Source organism: Symphodus melops (genome assembly GCF_947650265.1).
Source record: "Symphodus melops genome assembly, chromosome: 7".
Taxonomy (NCBI): Eukaryota; Metazoa; Chordata; class Actinopteri; order Labriformes; family Labridae; genus Symphodus; species Symphodus melops.
The window spans coordinates 21,011,011-21,028,871 of NC_136697.1; the positions used below are offsets into that span (position 1 = coordinate 21,011,011).

The following is a 17,861-nucleotide window of genomic DNA, read 5'->3' on the forward strand; positions in this document are numbered from 1 at the left end:
GCTGTTTATGTTGAACAACTGATAATAATCAGCTTCTTACAGCTTGTAACCTCTTGTGTGATCACAATATATCTGCACATACAGCCTCACACTTTTATTTAGCCCTTAATGTTTGGTTGTTAACAATAAGGCAGCATTTCATTAAAAAAAAAAAAAGTTCATTTCTGAGATTATTACAAAGGTATGGCGTGAAAATTTTCCATCGGACGTCTCCCTGATGATGTAAAATCGTGGTGTCCTGTTGCTTCCTCTTTGCATACACGCACATGTTAAGCACACATAATATAAAGATCTGCATGTGTTTCTAACTCTTCACTTGATCCATCATGGACAAAACTGTGCTGATGATCGTGCTGAGTCTGCACACTCTGCTGCTCATCTCAACCTTCACTTCTTCTGAGGCAGCCGCTCTGGTGACAGATGATCGACAACTCCAAGCTCTGCAGCTGGTAAGAGGATTCACAGCTGGTCATTGAGTGTGGCGAGTTTCTTTTGATTCACTGAATGTCAACTGATGGAGTTGTTTAAGTTAAAATGATGACTTAATACAAATGAGAGACGTTTTAGATTTTGTTTTAATTTGTATTTAAAATATTTCTGTTCGAGTTTGGGAAATAAAAAATCTGAGAAGTCGTTTTCTATGTTTGATCATGCATTGTTTGCTCTCTTTTTTAGAAGGAAATTGCAGAAGAAAGAGTACCAAACTTTCGGTTCAGGGGAGGTTGTTCCCGAAGAACCGGAGCATGTAGCCCTTTTGGACATGTAAGCATGCTGTCCCTTGAATTAAATGTTCAAATCACAGTCTGGTGAAAACCAGTTGGGATCTTCATGGATGTAATGAGGCATCTTCACACTCTTTTCTGCTTGCAAACATGTTCTACTCCACTTATTTGATGATACTATGAACAGGTTCAAATACAAAATGAAAATCTTCTGGTTTTGTGTAAATGGGCAACACAGGCGAATGTGGAAGCAGTTTGTCATTTTAAATTCAGTGCCTCTTACTCTTTCTTTCTCTGTTTAGCGCCCCACTCCTCGAGTTCCCGACTACAAACAACTTCTTCAGCATATTAAGGGGAAAGACAGCACTTAGACATGATGGAAGCAGACAACTTCACTCACGTTTCCAACGATCAGAAGCTTGAAACAAGCGGTTATAGATCTGCTGTGCTATTTTGAAGATTGGAAATTTTACACATTAATGTATGTTGCATTCGATAAATGTTTGATCAAGTTAACTGTGAAAATGTGTATTAAAATAAAAGCTTTGCAATCAGATTATTTTTTGGGTTTGGTAATCTTGACTCTCTTGTATCCTCTTTGGACATTTATATAAATCGAACAGGATGAAATTATAGCTAAAAAAATGCTGCTGCTATAAGAACATTTCTAATTTCACCTTTGTTCTTAATACATCAAGGTTCTTGGCACAAGATGTAAATTCATATTCCCATCCTTGATATAAAAAAAGCAAACTGATTTACACCATCTTATGAGTGAGACAGTCAATGATAGATATTGTGCTTAGTGAGCTTCAGCCACAGAAGGGATCACTGATGACAGAACTGAACTGCTGCACCACAAAGAAACAAATATTTGAATCTCCTCTGATGTGTCATTTTGTCTTTTCTCAGACGTCGGCCTCTCTGCGTCCATAATTTACAATCATTTAACAAAATCTTAATCACTGCTACCTCAGCATATCTTTGAGAAAGTTCTATAATGTTTATTAACTATACTGTATGATGGAGAAGATGACATTCGGGCAGTCATCCTGTTTTCATAAGCAGCTCGTTTTCATATGTACACTGCTGAAAATATCTAGATAATTTCAGGACGACAACGTCATTTGTCAAAATAAAATGTGGTGGTGGGGGTTGCATGCAGACAATGTGAGCCAGGGTCAGCTGTAAATCTAAGGGGGAATGTGGAGGATCAGACAGAAAGTTTAGCTAATCAAAGGTAGAGAAGGTGTTGAAGAAGGAAGTGTCAGTGTGTTTCATTTTTACGTACATCTTGGTGTTTTTGTGTTTCTTGATGCTTCCTCAAAACTTGTTTTCGTGACCCTGATAGACTCTGATGCCAACGCCCTTACATGTGGTCATATACCTGTGAAAGTGCAGATAGATTAAGTAACATTTTACATCAGACCAAACTTGCTGTCACTTACTGTCAAAGACGTTTGTTACAACATCCTTTACTTCACAGACATTCTCCAAGTGCGGGCCATTTTATTTATGCAACCACACATAAAAAAACAAGGTAAACAATGTAGGGAGAGCGGGGTAATGTGGGACAGCGGACAATGTGAGACAACCCCTGTATCTAGGCAACAGAAGACGGTAGTGGTCATGTGACCATGATATTTTCAAGTCCTTCCCATTCCACACTTGCCAGTTAGAAAAAGTCGGGGCTGGAGCACTGATAAGTATGTTGTTGTTGTTTTTTTCACAAAAATGTCTTTTTCACATGTAGAAGTAAATTTTCTTGCTGAGAACAATATTAAGTGTTGCGCCATAGCAAATAGCTTCAGGTAGAAAAACTTATATCATACAAGTTGATGAACTTCCAACATGTACAGTCATGTACTTGATGCCAGTCAAAGATTAGCCTGAATTGCTAGTGAGGCTGTTCTTTCTAGAAAAGTGGCTACGGGGTAAAGTGAGACATTGTCTGTCTGCAGAGTATGAGGCTTATGTTATCCAGGTGGGTCTCGTCTGTGTCCGTCGAGTCCAAGGCTAACCTAACAGGTTCTGATGGTCCTATGTTCTGGGCCAAATACTGTACAAGCTGGTTCTGACTATGCGTCCATGTTCTGACCCAGAGGCTGTGTAGGCTATTAGCTGGCGTTGATTGCCCTTCATGCTGATCCCTAGACACCAATTGTTCTGATACCCACACTGTGAAGGTTAATTCATACATTTTGAGTCATTATGTTGTATTTCATTTACAGTCGCCTACTTTGAAACGTTTTCGTTGTTTAAAAATGCTTATTTGATGCCAAGACTGTATACAAGCTGGTTCTGATTGCCCTGTGCTGACCCCCAGACACTAACTGTTATGACCCCCACACTGTCATTGTTAATTAAAACATTTTGAATGAATTATGTTGTATTTGATTTTAGCCTACTTTTGATCATTTTCAAACATTTAAAAAAAATGCTTATTTGACCAATTCCCATGATTGTGTTTACTAGTCCAACATTAGTTTGGGAATGTGTGGTTGTCAGTCTAGTTTTTATTGCTACAACATGTGTCCTTATGGTAATTTTTAAGTGGTTCACTTTACCCCTTTCATTTCTCTGGTCTGTCTCAGTTTACCCCGATGGTGGGGTAAAGTGAGGCGCATGACCACTTTTTTTAAGAACAATTATATTTCCATGACCCTTTGACCTAAAGACATTCTGATTATTTCCATAGCGAGGACACATCCTGAATTATTGGGAAATGTGTTAATATTACTGATACATCATTTTAGCTCAGCTCGAGGGGAGCAAATGTTAAAAGTGTATCACATTACCCGCTCTCCCTATACAAGTTTTATTGACACATTTTTGTTAATAAAACCATAAAACAAACCAAAAACCACAAATCAAAACCTAACCAAAACATCCACACACATTTACACTATTACAAAACACTACAAATGTGGCGTATTCTGGTCACACAAAGGCAATGATACAAGGCTGTCCATAAGTTTAGGACAGATAAGAGATCATCTTTAAGACGGATTTAAGGCACAGATCACAAGATTAAAAACAACTTTTCAGCCTGTCATTTTGGAGTTCTTGTTTCTTGACCAAACGGCTGTTTATGTTGAACAACTGCTAATCAGCTTCTTACAGCTTGTAGCCTCTTGTGTGATCACAATATATCTGCACATACAGCCTCATACTTTTATTTAGCCCTTAATGTTTGGTTGTTAACAATAAGGCAGCATTTCATTAAAAAAAAAAAAGTTCATTTCTGAGATTATTACAAAGGTATGGCGTGAAAATTTTCCATCGGACGTCTCCCTGATGATGTAAAATCGTGGTGTCCTGTTGCTTCCTCTTTGCATACACGCACATGTTAAGCACACAGAATATAAAGACCTGCATGTGTTTCTAACTCTTCACTTGATCCATCATGGACAAAACTGTGCTGATGATCGTGCTGAGTCTGCACACTCTGCTGCTCATCTCAACCTTCACTTCTTCTGAGGCAGCCGCTCTGGTGACAGATGATCGACAACTCCAAGCTCTGCAGCTGGTAAGAGGATTCACAGCTGGTCATTGAGTGTGACGAGTTTCTTTTGATTCACTGAATGTTTACTGATGGAGTTGTTTAAGTTAAAATGATGACTTAATACAAATGAGAGACGTTTTAGATTTTGTTTTAATTTGTATTTAAAATATTTCTGTTCGAGTTTGATAAGTGAAAAATCTGAGAAGTCGTTTTCTATGTTTGATCATGCATTGTTTGCTCTCTTTTTTAGAAGGAAATTGCAGAAGAAAGAGTACCAAACTTTCGGTTCAGGGGAGGTTGTTCCCGAAGAGTCGGATCATGTAACCTTTTTGGAAAGCATGTAAGCATGCTGTCCCTTGAATTAAATGTTCAAATCACAGTCTGGTGAAAACCAGTTGGGATCTTCATGGATGTAATGAGGCATCTTCACACTCTTTTCTGCTTGCAAACATGTTCTACTCCACTTATTTGATGATACTATGAACAGGTTCAAATACAAAATGAAAATCTTCTGGTTTTGTGTAAATGGGCAACACAGGCGAATGTGGAAGCAGTTTGTCATTTTAAATTCAGTGCCTCTTACTCTTTCTTTCTCTGTTTAGCGCCCCACTCCTCGAGTTCCCGACTACGAACAACTTCTTCAGCATATTAAGGGGAAAGACAAGAAACATGATGGAAGCAGACAACTTGACTCACGTTTCCAATGATCAGAAGCTTGAAACAAGCTGTTATAGATCTACTGTGCTATTTTGAAGATTGGAAATTTTACACATTACAGTATGTTGCATTCAATAAATGTTTAATCAAGTTAACTGTTAAAATGTGAATTAAAATAAAAGCTTTGCAATCAGATCTTTTGGGGTTTGGTAATCTCTTTGGTAACTCTTTTGTTGGACAATTAAATTAACCAAGATAAATTATAGCAGCAAAAATGCTTTTGCTAAGATATGAAAAAAAAAATCATGATTTCACTCTCTCTCTTCACAAAGGTCCTCAGTGCAGGTCTGAATTCATTTTTTCGTCCTTGATTAAAGAAAGCATACTGACTTACACCATCCTACTGTATTTATCTCTGGTCACCTGCAGAGCTCTAAAATCATTCTGTTCTAAGAATCAATAAAACCTGTTAGAGTCAGGTTCTCTCACTCCTCTTAAGGTAAAGTAAGGCTTCACATCCAAAGACATCAAAGCTGGGGAAGTTGACTCATAAGAAAGTGATCTCACATAAAATGACCTTAGATTTAACTCTCATGTTTACTTCATTTTGTTTTGTTTTTAGCTCGAGAAGAAGTCAATGTGTCTCAAAAGATAGAAGTCGAAGATGTGTTGTAAAAATTCAGAACAATTTCTCAAGTCCTGTTCACAAATATCATTGGATAAGACATGCCTTTTCTAACATATTACTTTAAACATTGTCTCACTGCGAAGTGTGTAAAAAGAAAATCACAACATGAATCAACTGAGAGCACAAAAGTGAAGTTATATAACGTCTCTGTTAATCTGCTGGTTTATTTAAGTGATATGATCAGTAAATGTCCAAGGAGGGACTACAGCAGAGGAAGCAGATTTATCAGTTTAACAAACCAGAAGTCAACATTATTGGTGTAATTTGTTTGTGATAGAACAATCCTTCTTGAATTTTTCGTGTGCGTGCGTTATCTAACATCTGCATCCACCCTTTAGTTGCCTTTCCTCTCCACATGATTGTTGTGTACGACTGTAAGAGTATAAAGAACCCTCAGGTTTCAAAGCAGAATCAAAGTCTTCACGTCTTCAGTCATGGACAGAACGGTGCTGCTGGTTTTGTGTCTGCAGGTTTTCTTGCTCATCTCAACCTTCACTACATCTGATGCAGCCGCACAGTGGACGGATGCTGACCAGAGTCCTTATCCGGTAAGAAAATCCTCTGACTGTGACGAGCTGTTATTCATAAAGTTAATATCTTTTACAGGTTGCCCAAAATATCAAACATGTTGCTAAAAGAATTCTAAGAGACGAAAGCTGGTTATGCTTCAAGATTACAGATTCAGCTGATCGAATGTACAACAGGGTTGTTGGATGACATGATAATTAAAAGAAGATGTGCAGGGGGAGACTGGGTAATACAGTTGTGTATTCTATGAAATGTTGAATTAAATTACAAAATACAGATATCGGGAAAGTTTAAATGAATCATTTCACGTCGCGATGTGAATGATTCTGCATCGATGCAGTGATAGAACATTATCGATTGTAGCCAACTTTGTGTGTAGAGTTTTTCCAGCCCCAGCTCATTTATTTGTTTTGGTTTACAATGTCAATTCATTTATGTTGACTTTGATTTGTTGATATTTATCCGACTGCTTTCCTTTACTGATGAAAACGTAGCCACGTGCAGTAATATGGAAAACTGAGGATGCATTGTGATTGAGTCAGGGAAGATGCACAGTCCTGATGTTTACAAGGTTAAGACTTTCTAAAAAACCTCTTGATCTTAACCATCCAAGTTAAGATCAAATCATGTTCTTCTGATCATCATTAAATAAATTAAACCATCTTTAAATGTGATATTAACATTGAAAGACTTTTTGATTGTTAAATATAAACTTGTTTCAATGCTGTTCTTTTTAAACACTCATTTGTTACCGACCTGATTACATTACAACTTCCTTCCTTGTAAATCTCCCATTAAATTTACCCTGTAACTATTTCATTGACAGCCCATTAATACGATAGAGCCAAACTGAGCAGGAGCTGTACAACTGTTTTTCTAATTCATTATGGTGTGCAGTTAATAGATAATTCATATGTTGAGGTATTGCTGTTACAACTTGTTGCAGGCTGAGAGAGGATATAAGCACAATGAAAGAAGATTTGGAAACAGACGCAGATTTCAGGGTCAATGCAGGAGAGATGGTTCATGTGTAAACTCAGGAACCGAAACGCTGGATGCTCCGCCTCCTCCTCCACCTCCTCCTCCACCCAGGTAAGAAATGATTCTCTTACTTTATTCTCAAAGCAGCTGGAAAAAGGCAAAAGGTAACCAATGACTCTCTCTCTCTCTCTCTCTCTCTCTCTCTCTCTCTCTCTCTCTCTCTCTCTCTCAGGTCTCCTGAACAGGTGGGTGAAGTGAGTGATGGATTCACTCGTCAGTGATAAATTGTCTGCTTAGCAAGCTTCTATCTGTTAATTGTTGCTTTATGTTTTGTATGGGTGTCATTAGTAGAGGACAGTGTTGTAGGAAATTAATCCGAAATAAAGACTTAATCATATTATCATTTTAAGATCAATTAAACCAGAAGAAATGTGATTAGAAATGACAAATTTTCTACAGCATGTAATAAGTATCAACTTGTTTGGAAATCATGTTTTTTTCTAAAGATGGAGGAAAGAGTACAGGGCAGGAGAAGAAACAACAGACTCTCATCTTACTGCAGCAAGAGACCAGGAGGATGTTCGCTTTTAGGGTCAAGGGGTCAAGGGATCCCAGCACCTGTGTTCACTCCTCCACCTCCTCCACCTCCTCCACCTCCCAGGTAAGAGATTATTCTTTTACTTTAGTCTCAAAGAAACTGATGGTAGCCATCGACTCATTTTATGTAACTGCACCCTGTGTTTCTCTCTCTCTCTCTCTCAGGTCTCCTGAACAGGTGGGTGAAGTGAGTGATGGATTCACTCGTCAGTGATAAATATTGTGCTTAGTGAGCTTCAGCCACAGAAGGGATCACTGATAACAGAACTGAACTGCTGCACCACAAAGAAACAAATCTTTTTTCTCCTCTGATGTGTCATTTTGTCTTTTCTCAGACGTCGGCCTCTCTGCGTTCATAGTTTACAATCATTTAACAAAATCTTAATCACTGCTACCTCAGCATATCTTTGACAAAGTTCTATAATGTTTATCAACAATTCGATGGAGATGATGACATTTGTGTAAACATCATGAGAAAAGACTGGTATATACTTTTATTAGATACATTTAGAAAGGACTAAATGTAACCCCAGCTGAAGTACCGTAAATTCCGGACTATAAGCCGCTACTTTTTTCTCACACTTCGAGCACTGCGGCTTCTACTCCGGTGCGGCTAATGCATGGATTTTTTATGGGGGACAATGAGCTTCTGCCGCAAAAACATTTGACTTCGTCACGTCGGATCTTAATATCAGTCATTTTGCGCTTCATGCACGCACCCTCATCATGGAAAACACACGGAGAAATACATATGATGCAGCTTTCAAGTTAAAGGCGATCGACCTGGCTGTCAAAGAAGCTAACAGAGCTGCTGCACGTTAAGATGACACTGACAGCGACAACAGAGACTGAGGAAGTGAGTAATGAAGTCATTCTGAGGCAGTGAATGGATGGACTTTTTCTTGTGAAATATATTACGGTCATCTTTTTCATCAGCCGTGTTACAGACACCGTCGGCTAGGCTTCGTATTGTAACGGTTCATGTTGTAAAGTCAGTAGTTGATAATGTGTTCATAATTCCGATTATGTGGAGAGTCAGTGAATGCACCAGCGAGAACGTGTTGAGTGGCTGTATGAGAGAACGCTGGGGGAGAGAGTTGGATTGTTACGGCAAATTATGTGTTGCTCTCCGCTGTAAACGGCGTGGTCACGGCCGACAGTGATCGGATTATTAAAAGTTATTATTTGAACGCTCTCGTCGTCCTTTAACGTCCGTACGGACGCTACAGTATTTGCGGATGTTACCGGTAGCCTACGTCTGTGTAAATAGCTCTTGTTATAGCGTGGACACCTGCGGCTTATAATCAAGTGCGGCTTATATATGTACAAATACATTTATTTACTTATTTTTAGCCGGTGCGGCTTATATCCAGGTGCGCTCAATAGTACGGAATTTACGGTATTAAAAAAACTGTTCATTGCTGCTCTATGTTTTATATTGGTGTTATTAGTAGAGGACAGTATTGTAGGAAATTAATCTGAACTTCAGACACATTTTTTTACAATGTCATTTCAACAAATAGCTAATATTATTTATAATTATATAATAATTTTAAAATCAATTAAAGAAGAAATGTGATTACAAATTAAAAATGTATTTTTACAGCATTTAACAAAAATCAATTTGTTTGAAGATCATCAATGTTTTTTTGTTTTTTTCAAAAGAAGGAGGGAAGAGTACAAGGCAGGAGAAGAAATTACAGACCATCTAACTGTAGCTGGAGACCAGGAGCCTGTCGCCCAGGGGCAGTGCTTCCATGGCCTATGTTTACTCCTCCTCCTCCTGTCGAGTAAGAGATCATTCCTCATGCCAATTCAAACATATCTAACATGTATAGACACATAATATGAAAAGTGAATGAAAAGAGTCTATAGACAATATAAAGAACAAGACAATTTAATACTCTGATGATTTAAAAAGGCAGGTCTTCCATCTGCCCACAGATCACAGGAGATAAAAGGGAGATCTAACATTTCCCCCTGCATGAATGTTGTTGTTTCAGTGAACCTTTTGTCATCTCTAATATCAAAGCTACATTATTTGAAATGTATGGACTGTAGCATCTGTACAATGGGGCAAACAGACTAACCACTTGACCACCAGCCATCCAATTAATACATATTGTTGCTTTAAAAGAAAACATTATCAACAGCTGTCATTGGAAAATGCTAAAAAATGAAAGTTAGAGACAGCAACAGTCAGAGCAGAGATGATTAAATGCTAGATGTTTTTTTTTCCTTTCTGTAATCTTTGTCTTTCTTTCTCCCTTCTCCAGAGAAGACTTCATGCCACAGCCGATGTGGTAGATCAAATCCCTGTTGATCCACTCAGCAATTTTGGAGCGATTTTAAAAGAACTTAAATGTATTGATTATGTAACGGCTCCGACATGACAAACATACTGATCTTATTTTTCTATCTTGTCCAAGTGACCTGCAGTATTTGTTTAACTTCTCTCTGCTGTAACAAGTTGGAGTAAATGACTCAGAAAATGACTCTCACTGCTGTGCTGAACAAAGTCAATGTAACACAACTCCACAGTTTGTCTTCCGCCTGCCCACAGATCACAGTCAAATGTGCTACTGAATAAAAACACACATGAACAGACTTCCTTCTGTTTTACTTGCTTCATGTTTTCTTTGCCTCTGTCAGTAATTGGTGTTTACCAACTTTGTTGTATTTGGCCTTTTTTCCATGGTAACCCTGTTTACATAAGCCGTCATTTTCACATATGCACTGCTGAAGATATCTCGATCATTTCAGGAGGACTGCTACAGCTATTCTCGTGACCTGGCTGTTTATATAAGTTCACAGCTGAAGACTATCAGCGTAAAATGATAAGGAAGGAAGTAGCTACAAAGTCTGCTATATCAGTGGTTTTTAACTGGTCCAGCCTAAAGACCCACCACTGACTCCTTTATAAGAGTCCTGAACCAAATTTATTTTCCAAACAATCACATTTTATTGAATTAAAAAAGTGCAGTTTTGACCTTGGATGGCATGAAACATGTGATGGAACAAAGCCAACATGCTTAAAGAGCGCTTAATAGACTTTTTACCACTTTTTTTTCTAATCTCGACCCACTGAAAACAGCTCTGCGACTCACCGTTGGGTCCCATTGAGAACCACTGCGTTTAACGATGCTATGAGAATATTTGCCTTCATATCAATGTTACATGTAGTTTGACGGAAATACAATATAAACACAGGAAAAAACATTTGGAAGAAAAATTCTTTTAAACCAAAATGTTGTATTGAAAGTCATTATAAATAATTAATTCAGTGTTTAAAGGATCATCAGGGCCTTTATTTTGAAGGCATTAAGTGTGCTGTCACAAGTGCATGCAAAGCAATTTGGGGTGCGGCTACATTTTGGCCACCTAATATCTTTGGGCTCCATTGAAATAGAAAAGATGATTTAATAATCCTGCAAAGGGACACACATACACACACACACACACACACGAACAGGGTCCTGTGGACATGCACTCATAGAGAGATGTCAATGGCACTACTAGTAATGTACGAGTATAATTATAAATCCAACTGTCATCATGATAGCGTGGGAGTGCGTGTGCTTCTGTGTGCATCAGATGAAACAGATGAGCGAGCGTACATGAAGGAGAGCTTGGTGTTGTCTTCATTCTGAATACAACGCTTCAGTTTGAAAAGTGGAAACGATTTTTGTGAACAACTTGTTGCAAATGAGCAACAGTGAAACGTTTAGCTCCTACACTATGTTGATGCAGATGAAAAAGTCAATTTGAGAAGATCTGAGGAGGGAGTTCAGAGGAGGAAACAGATATATCCATTTAACATACCAGAAGTCTATCAGGGTTTAGATAGTTTGTGATTAAACAACCCCTATCTCATATTGTGTGTTGAAGCTATCTGTTATCTGAAGACACCCTTTAAATAGTTTCCTGTTTCTCCATATTAAAGAAGTCCTTATATAAAGAGACCTGTGTTTCTCAGCTGTATCAAAGTCTTCAGATCACTCATACACAGACTGTGCTGCTCGTCTTGTTTCTGCAGCTCTTCCTGCTCTTCTCAACCTTCACTTCTACTGATGCAGCCACCGTGAGGACAGAAGAAAATCCTCCTCACTTCATAACAATGCCTCATTTCATGTCTTAGTGAATGAATCACCATAAGAGCATATTGTTCAACTAATTCAAATAATGTGATGATGCAATATATATTCAGTAAAACAATTTAACCCTATCATCCTGCTTTAGTGGAGATTACAATTAGTTGGCCAAATGTTCAGCATTGTTTTATTTACGAGTTAATTTATTGCTGCAAATACATTGTGCTTGAGTATTTTTATTGGGAAGAAGGGATTGTATAACAAGAGCCCACATGTAAAGATGTTTAATGTCATTTCTTCAAATGGAATTCTTAAACATAATTCATCAATTTTAAAATAGAGGAAACGTAACAAACGTAATTTCAATAAGAAGATGAAGCACTTTGTAAAAATGTCCTGATTGAGGTACTGTCAGGTAGTGTATTCGACCCCTGACTTTAAACTTAAATGTACACATCAGTGAGAAGACGGGAGTGAGTGATATTTGATGTTCCAGGTCAAGATAATAAAAAAAAGAAGATACCGCCATCCACCATAACCAAGTGTAAAACTTAAAGTGCACTTATTTCTATCGTACAAAAATTATTATAAATAATAATAAATATAATTTCTATCGTACAAAAAGTCAACAGAACCTTCCAGATTTTACATCTCTATGAAAAGTTCAATGACTTCCGATTTCAACATTTGATTAAACTCTACCATCATTTGCTCCAGGGCAAAGGAAGTTATATGAAGTCATAAGTTAATTTTTTTAATGTTTATTTTAGTGAGTATAATTAACAGTCCCAGCTAGAGCACAATCTTCCTCCTCCTACTCCTCCTCCTACTCAATACAGCGAGGATATAGATTTATTAGAAGGACATAATTGGTTCTTGGTTTTTGCAGCCTCATTGTTTTTCTTTAGAAATGGTTGATGGTTACGACCAGAAATTCAACAGAGAAAAATGATCTAATCACTGTCACGATACAGATACATCATCAGTTCACAATAAAGCTCTTTTAGGTCTGCTTCCTTCATACCCTCTGACCCTCATCAGTCAGAAGAGTACAGGGACTGATAATCTTCAATCCCAGGACCTTACTGTCAGTTCATTTAATGACAGAATGAACTGAAACTTAACAAACCTCTCTCGTTTGACACTTTGAAAAGGGAAGTTAACTGACTTGGAGGCAGAGACATCTGGCTGTAGATGTTGAAGTGTATTATACTTGCGACACAGTATGATACGAACAATTATGTGAATTGTAACTGTGCTACTAAAATGTGAACTTTAGTAAAGCAATTTGTGTTCTTAAGGAAGAGTTTGGTTTAACACCAAAGAGCCTGAAGTGGAGAATTTGAGGTTAAAGGCTCATACTCCTTCCTTGAGAATGTGTAAGATAACAGTTGGGTATTGTTTGGATGTAACATAGATGATTGACTCATAGGGTGTAGGAAGAGATACAATAAAAGAAGTTACCTCTAAGTCTCTGTGCTGCCCAGAGAAGATAAAGGAGGGCAGGATGTGGACGATGATGTGGACTTAAATGCTAACTGTTGAACTAAGTCCAAAGTAGGACATAAATGTGCGGATGTTGCTTTGACCAATGCTGTATAAATACTAGTCTCTTTCTTTATTAATGAGGGATCACAATTGGCTGATGACTCTCCCAGGTACCATGGCTTACCTGGACTCATGCTGTTTCTTGACTTTGTAAAACAACTTTTTATACTATCAGCAAGTCAGTGTCAGCAGATATTTTTTTCATCATCTACACATCTTCGTCAAAGGAGGAGAAAATACAATGTTCTTCCTGGTGTGTTTATGGAGGATTCTGACAAACATTTACTACTCAGATGTGTTTTTTGTGACTTTCAATTGCCCAAAGATTTATTTCTTCTGTATTTGATGTATTTTTGTATTTCTATGTTTGGCTGCTCATTGTCTGTCTCAAACTCTGTTTCTTGTGTTGCTGCTTGTTTTGTCCAAGACACTCTTGAAAAAAGAGGTTTTTAATGTCCATGAGTTTCTCTTCTTGGCTAAATAAAGCTGAAATAAATACAAATAAAAATAAAGCTGTGTGGTTCAATCACAGTGTTTTACTGGCCTGACAGCGGACTCTACTGCCCCAGACAATATAGGAAATACAGTTAGAGACAAGACATGAAATATAACAGAAATTTATGCAAGTTTGGAAATTACTGAGGCTGAAATGTGAGCATTTGATGGTGTGATATTCAAAGCAGGTCCAATGAAACTTAATGAAAAATACATTTGTCAGGGTTTGGTTCAAAAGACATGTTTGTGCCGTCTTATTAAGACATGTTAGACAAATAGAAAACACTTTTAATTATTTACTGCAGATTGAAAACTATGCTTCCACAATGACGGATGTGTTCAGTTTTTCAAACTTTTTCCAAATCCACTCTATCCTAAAAGTCAAATCATCTTCAAGCAGTTACCACAACGATATTTCTCTTGAATTTATTGCAGGAGGGAGTTTAAAATACAAGGGAAGTTAAACGGAAAACATTTCTTCATGCCTCATTGTTATTACACTGTGCACTTCGATGAATCCTGGTTTTGCTTCCTCTTTCTCAGCATTTAAGTAGTTTGTTAGCAGTCAGACCTGACAGATTTTTCAGTCGTCAGGTCTTCAGTCATGAACAGAACTGTGCTCATGGTCGTTTTGTGTCTGCAGGTTTTCCTGCTCATTTCATCCTTCACTACATTGGATGCAGCCACACTGAGGAATGATACTGATCAGAATCCAGTAAGTAAAACCTTTGGCTGTCAGAATATCAGTTTAGATAGATAGATGGATGGATGGATGGATGGATGGATGGATGGATGGATGGATGGATGGATGGATGGATGGATGGATGGATGGATGGATGGATGGATGGATGGATGGATGGATGGATGGATGGATGGATGGATGGATGGATGGATGGATGGATGGATGGATGGATGGATGGATGGATGGATGGATGGATGGATAGATAGATAGATAGATAGATAGATAGATAGATAGATAGATAGATAGATAGATAGATAGATAGATCCTATTTATGTGGATGTACAGAGTGTAACATTCTCCATACTAACTAAACTAAACGTAAATGGGTTTGGTAATCTTGACTCTTGTTGAACGATTAAATTAACCAAGATAAATTATAGCTGAAAAAATGCTCCTGGTCACTCTTCACAAAGGCCTGAACTAAAAAAAGCTGTTCATTGTTGCTTTATGTGTTGTATTGGTGTTATTAGTAGAGGACAGTATTGTAGGAAATTAATCTGAACTTCAGACACATTTTTTTACAATGTCATTTCGACAAATAACTAGTATTATTTATAATTATATAATCATTTTAAAATCAATTAAACCAGAAGAAATGTGATTACAAATTAAAAATATCTTTTTTCAGCATTTAACAAGTATCAATTTGTTTGAAGATCATCAATGTTCTTTGTCTTTTCAAAAGAAGGAGGGAAGAGTGCAAGTGAAGAAAAGAAGTTACAGACCATCTAACTGTAGCTGGAGACCAGGAGCCTGTCGCCCAGGGGCAGTGCTTCCATGGCCTATGTTTACTCCTCCTCCTCCTGTCGAGTAAGAGATCATTCCTCATGCCAATTCAAACATACCTAACATGTATAGACACATAATATAAAAAGTGAATGAAAAGAGTCTGTAGACAATATAAAGAACAAGACAATTTAATACTCTGATGATTTAAAAAGGCAGGTCTTCCATCTGCCCACAGATCACAGGAGATAAAAGGGAGATCTAACATTTCCCCCTGCATGAATGTTGTTGTTTCAGTGAACCTTTTGTCATCTCTAATATCAAAGCTACATTATTTGAAATGTATGGACTGTAGCATCTGTACAATGGGGCAAACAGACTAACCACTTGACCACCAGCTATCCAATTACCGTAAATTCCGGACTATAAGCCGCTACTTTTTTCTCACACTTCGAGCACTGCGGCTTCTACTCCGGTGCGGCTAATGCATGGATTTTTTATGGGGGACAATGAGCTTCTGCCGCAAAAACATTTGACTTCGTCACATCGGATCTTAATATCAGTCATTTTGCGCTTCATGCACGCACCCTCATCATGGAAAACACACGGAGAAATACATATGATGTAGCTTTCAAGTTAAAGGCGATCGAACTGGCTGTCAAAGAAGCTAACAGAGCTGCTGCACGTTAAGATGACACTGACAGCGACAACAGAGACTGAGGAAGTGAGTAATGAAGTCATTCTGAGGCAGTGAATGGATGGACTTTTTCTTGTGAAATATATTACGGTCATCTTTTTCATCAGCCGTGTTACAGACACCGTCGGCTAGGCTTCGTATTGTAACGGTTCATGTTGTAAAGTCAGTAGTTGATAATGTGTTCATAATTCCGATTATGTGGAGAGTCAGTGAATGCACCAGTGAGAACGTGTTGAGTGGCTGTATGAGAGAACGCTGGGGGAGAGAGTCGGATTGTTACGGCAAGTTATGTGTTGCTCTCTGCTGTAAACGGCGTGGTCACGGCCGACAGTGATCGGGTTATTAAAAGTTATTATTTGAACGCTCTCGTCGTCCTTTAACGTCCGTACGGACGCTACAGTATTTGCGGATGTTACCGGTAGCCTACGTCTGTGTAAATAGCTCTTGTTATAGCGTGGACACCTGCGGCTTATAATCAAGTGCGGTTTATATATGTACAAATACATTTATTTACTTATTTTTAGCCGGTGCGGCTTATATCCAGGTGCGCTCAATAGTACGGAATTTACGGTAATACATATTGTTGCTTTAAAAGAAAACATTATAAACAGCCGTCATTGGAAAATGCAAAAATACAACAACAGTCAGAGCAGAGATGATTAAATGCTAGATGTTTTTTTTCCTTTCTGTAATCTTTGTCTTTCTTTCTCCCTCTCCCTTTCTCCAGATAAGACTTCATGCCACAGCCGATGTGATAGATCAAATCCCTGTTGATCCACTCAGCACTTATGGAGCGATTTTAAAAGAACTTAAATGTATTGATTATGTAACGGCTCCGACATGACAAACATACTGATCTTATTTTTCTATCTTGTCCAAGTGACCTGCAGTATTTGTTTAACTTCTCTCTGCTGTAACAAGTTGGAGTAAATGACTCAGAAAACGACTCTCACTGCTGTGCTGAACAAAGTCAATGTAACACAACTCCACAGTTTGTCTTCCACCTGCCCACAGATCACAGTCAAATGTGCTACTGAATAAAAACACACATGAAAAGACTTCCTTCTGTTTTACTTGCTTCATGTTTTCTTTGCCTCTGTCAGTAATTGGTGTTTACCAACTTTGTTGTATTTGGCCTTTTTTCCATGGTAACCCTGTTTACATAAGCCGTCATTTTCACATATGCACTGCTGAAGATATCTCGCTAATTTCAGGAGGACTGCTACTGCTATTCTCGTGACCTGGCTGTTCACATTAGTTCACAGCTGAAGACTATCAGTGTAAAATGATAAACATAAATGAAAAAAACCAAAATATAAGGAAGTAGCGACAAAGTATGTTATATCAGGGGTTTTTAACTGGTCTAGCGTAAAGACCCACCTCTGACTTCTTTATAAAAATCCTGAACCAAATTTACTTTAGACAGACAGACAGACAGAGAGAGAGAGAGAGCGAGCGAGCGAGCGAGAGAGAGATAGAGATAGATAGATAGTGTCATGTTTTGGTTTCTGTGTGCCTTCCCACGTGTGTTTGTTTTGTTTTTCCCTGTCTGTCCACTCCCTCTGTGTTTTCCCTTCACCCCTTAAGTACTCATTGGTTTCAGGTTGGCTCACAGGTGTGTTCACTTCAACCAGCTCATTATTTAAGCCGGCTCCCTCCATGCTGCCGGCGCCAGATTATTGTTCTTCCCTCAGTGGTTTGTACTCTCCGTGTCTTTACCAGTTATTTAGTGGCTCTGTGATTGCTCGTGTTTTTCCCTGTCGTGTTTTTTGACCTTTCGTGTTTTTCCTCCCTCTCGCTAGTTTCCCAGTCCAACACGAGGTTGCAGGACGGGCAGGTCGTCTCGTTTGTCTCGTCTCGTTTGTCTTCATCTGGCTCTACTAC

General features: G+C 38.2%; 1 protein-coding gene and 2 long non-coding RNA genes across 7 annotated transcripts; all 3 read left to right on the top strand.

The window, feature by feature from the left end:
- The first annotated feature begins 330 nt into the window (after positions 1 to 330).
- Positions 331 to 1,278, top strand: LOC306826978. Its single transcript, XR_013779556.1, has 3 exons — positions 331 to 449; positions 679 to 762; positions 1,025 to 1,278. It is a non-coding gene; the product is annotated as an uncharacterized lncRNA (long non-coding RNA).
- Positions 1,279 to 4,126: 2,848 nt separating this feature from the next.
- LOC306827293 lies at positions 4,127 to 5,079 on the top strand. Of its 2 annotated transcripts, none has more exons than XR_013779610.1 (3): positions 4,127 to 4,251; positions 4,478 to 4,567; positions 4,830 to 5,079. It is a non-coding gene; the product is annotated as an uncharacterized lncRNA (long non-coding RNA). The 2 variants fall into 2 exon arrangements; XR_013779611.1 differs by having other exon boundaries at positions 4,133 to 4,251; positions 4,481 to 4,567.
- A 920-nt stretch (positions 5,080 to 5,999) lies between these two features.
- LOC306827396 (uncharacterized protein) lies at positions 6,000 to 17,024 on the top strand. Of its 4 annotated transcripts, none has more exons than XM_079349181.1 (8): positions 6,000 to 6,120; positions 7,047 to 7,192; positions 7,314 to 7,335; positions 7,588 to 7,742; positions 7,844 to 7,856; positions 14,456 to 14,527; positions 15,240 to 15,364; positions 16,705 to 17,024. In XM_079349181.1, exons 1-8 carry the CDS (start codon positions 6,007 to 6,009, stop codon positions 16,706 to 16,708), a joined length of 651 nt encoding a protein of 216 aa, XP_079205307.1. In that variant the 5' UTR covers positions 6,000 to 6,006; the 3' UTR covers positions 16,709 to 17,024. The 4 variants fall into 4 exon arrangements, with proteins under 4 accessions (XP_079205307.1, XP_079205308.1, XP_079205309.1 ...); XM_079349182.1 differs by having other exon boundaries at positions 7,314 to 7,326; XM_079349183.1 differs by lacking the exons at positions 14,456 to 14,527; positions 15,240 to 15,364; positions 16,705 to 17,024 and adding exons at positions 9,344 to 9,468; positions 9,955 to 10,285.
- Positions 17,025 to 17,861: the final 837 nt, after the last annotated feature.

Excerpts from the sequence above, each read along its gene's own strand:
- LOC306827396 (XM_079349181.1), top strand. The coding sequence starts at position 6,007 with ATGGACAGAACGGTGCTGCTGGTTTTGTGTCTGCAGGTTTTCTTGCTC. Across the intron at positions 7,193-7,313 it reads CCACCTCCTCCTCCACCCAG|GTCTCCTGAACAGGTGGGTG; the intron begins GTAAGAAATGAT and ends TCTCTCTCTCAG. Across the intron at positions 14,528-15,239 it reads ATGATACTGATCAGAATCCA|AAGGAGGGAAGAGTGCAAGT; the intron begins GTAAGTAAAACC and ends TCTTTTCAAAAG.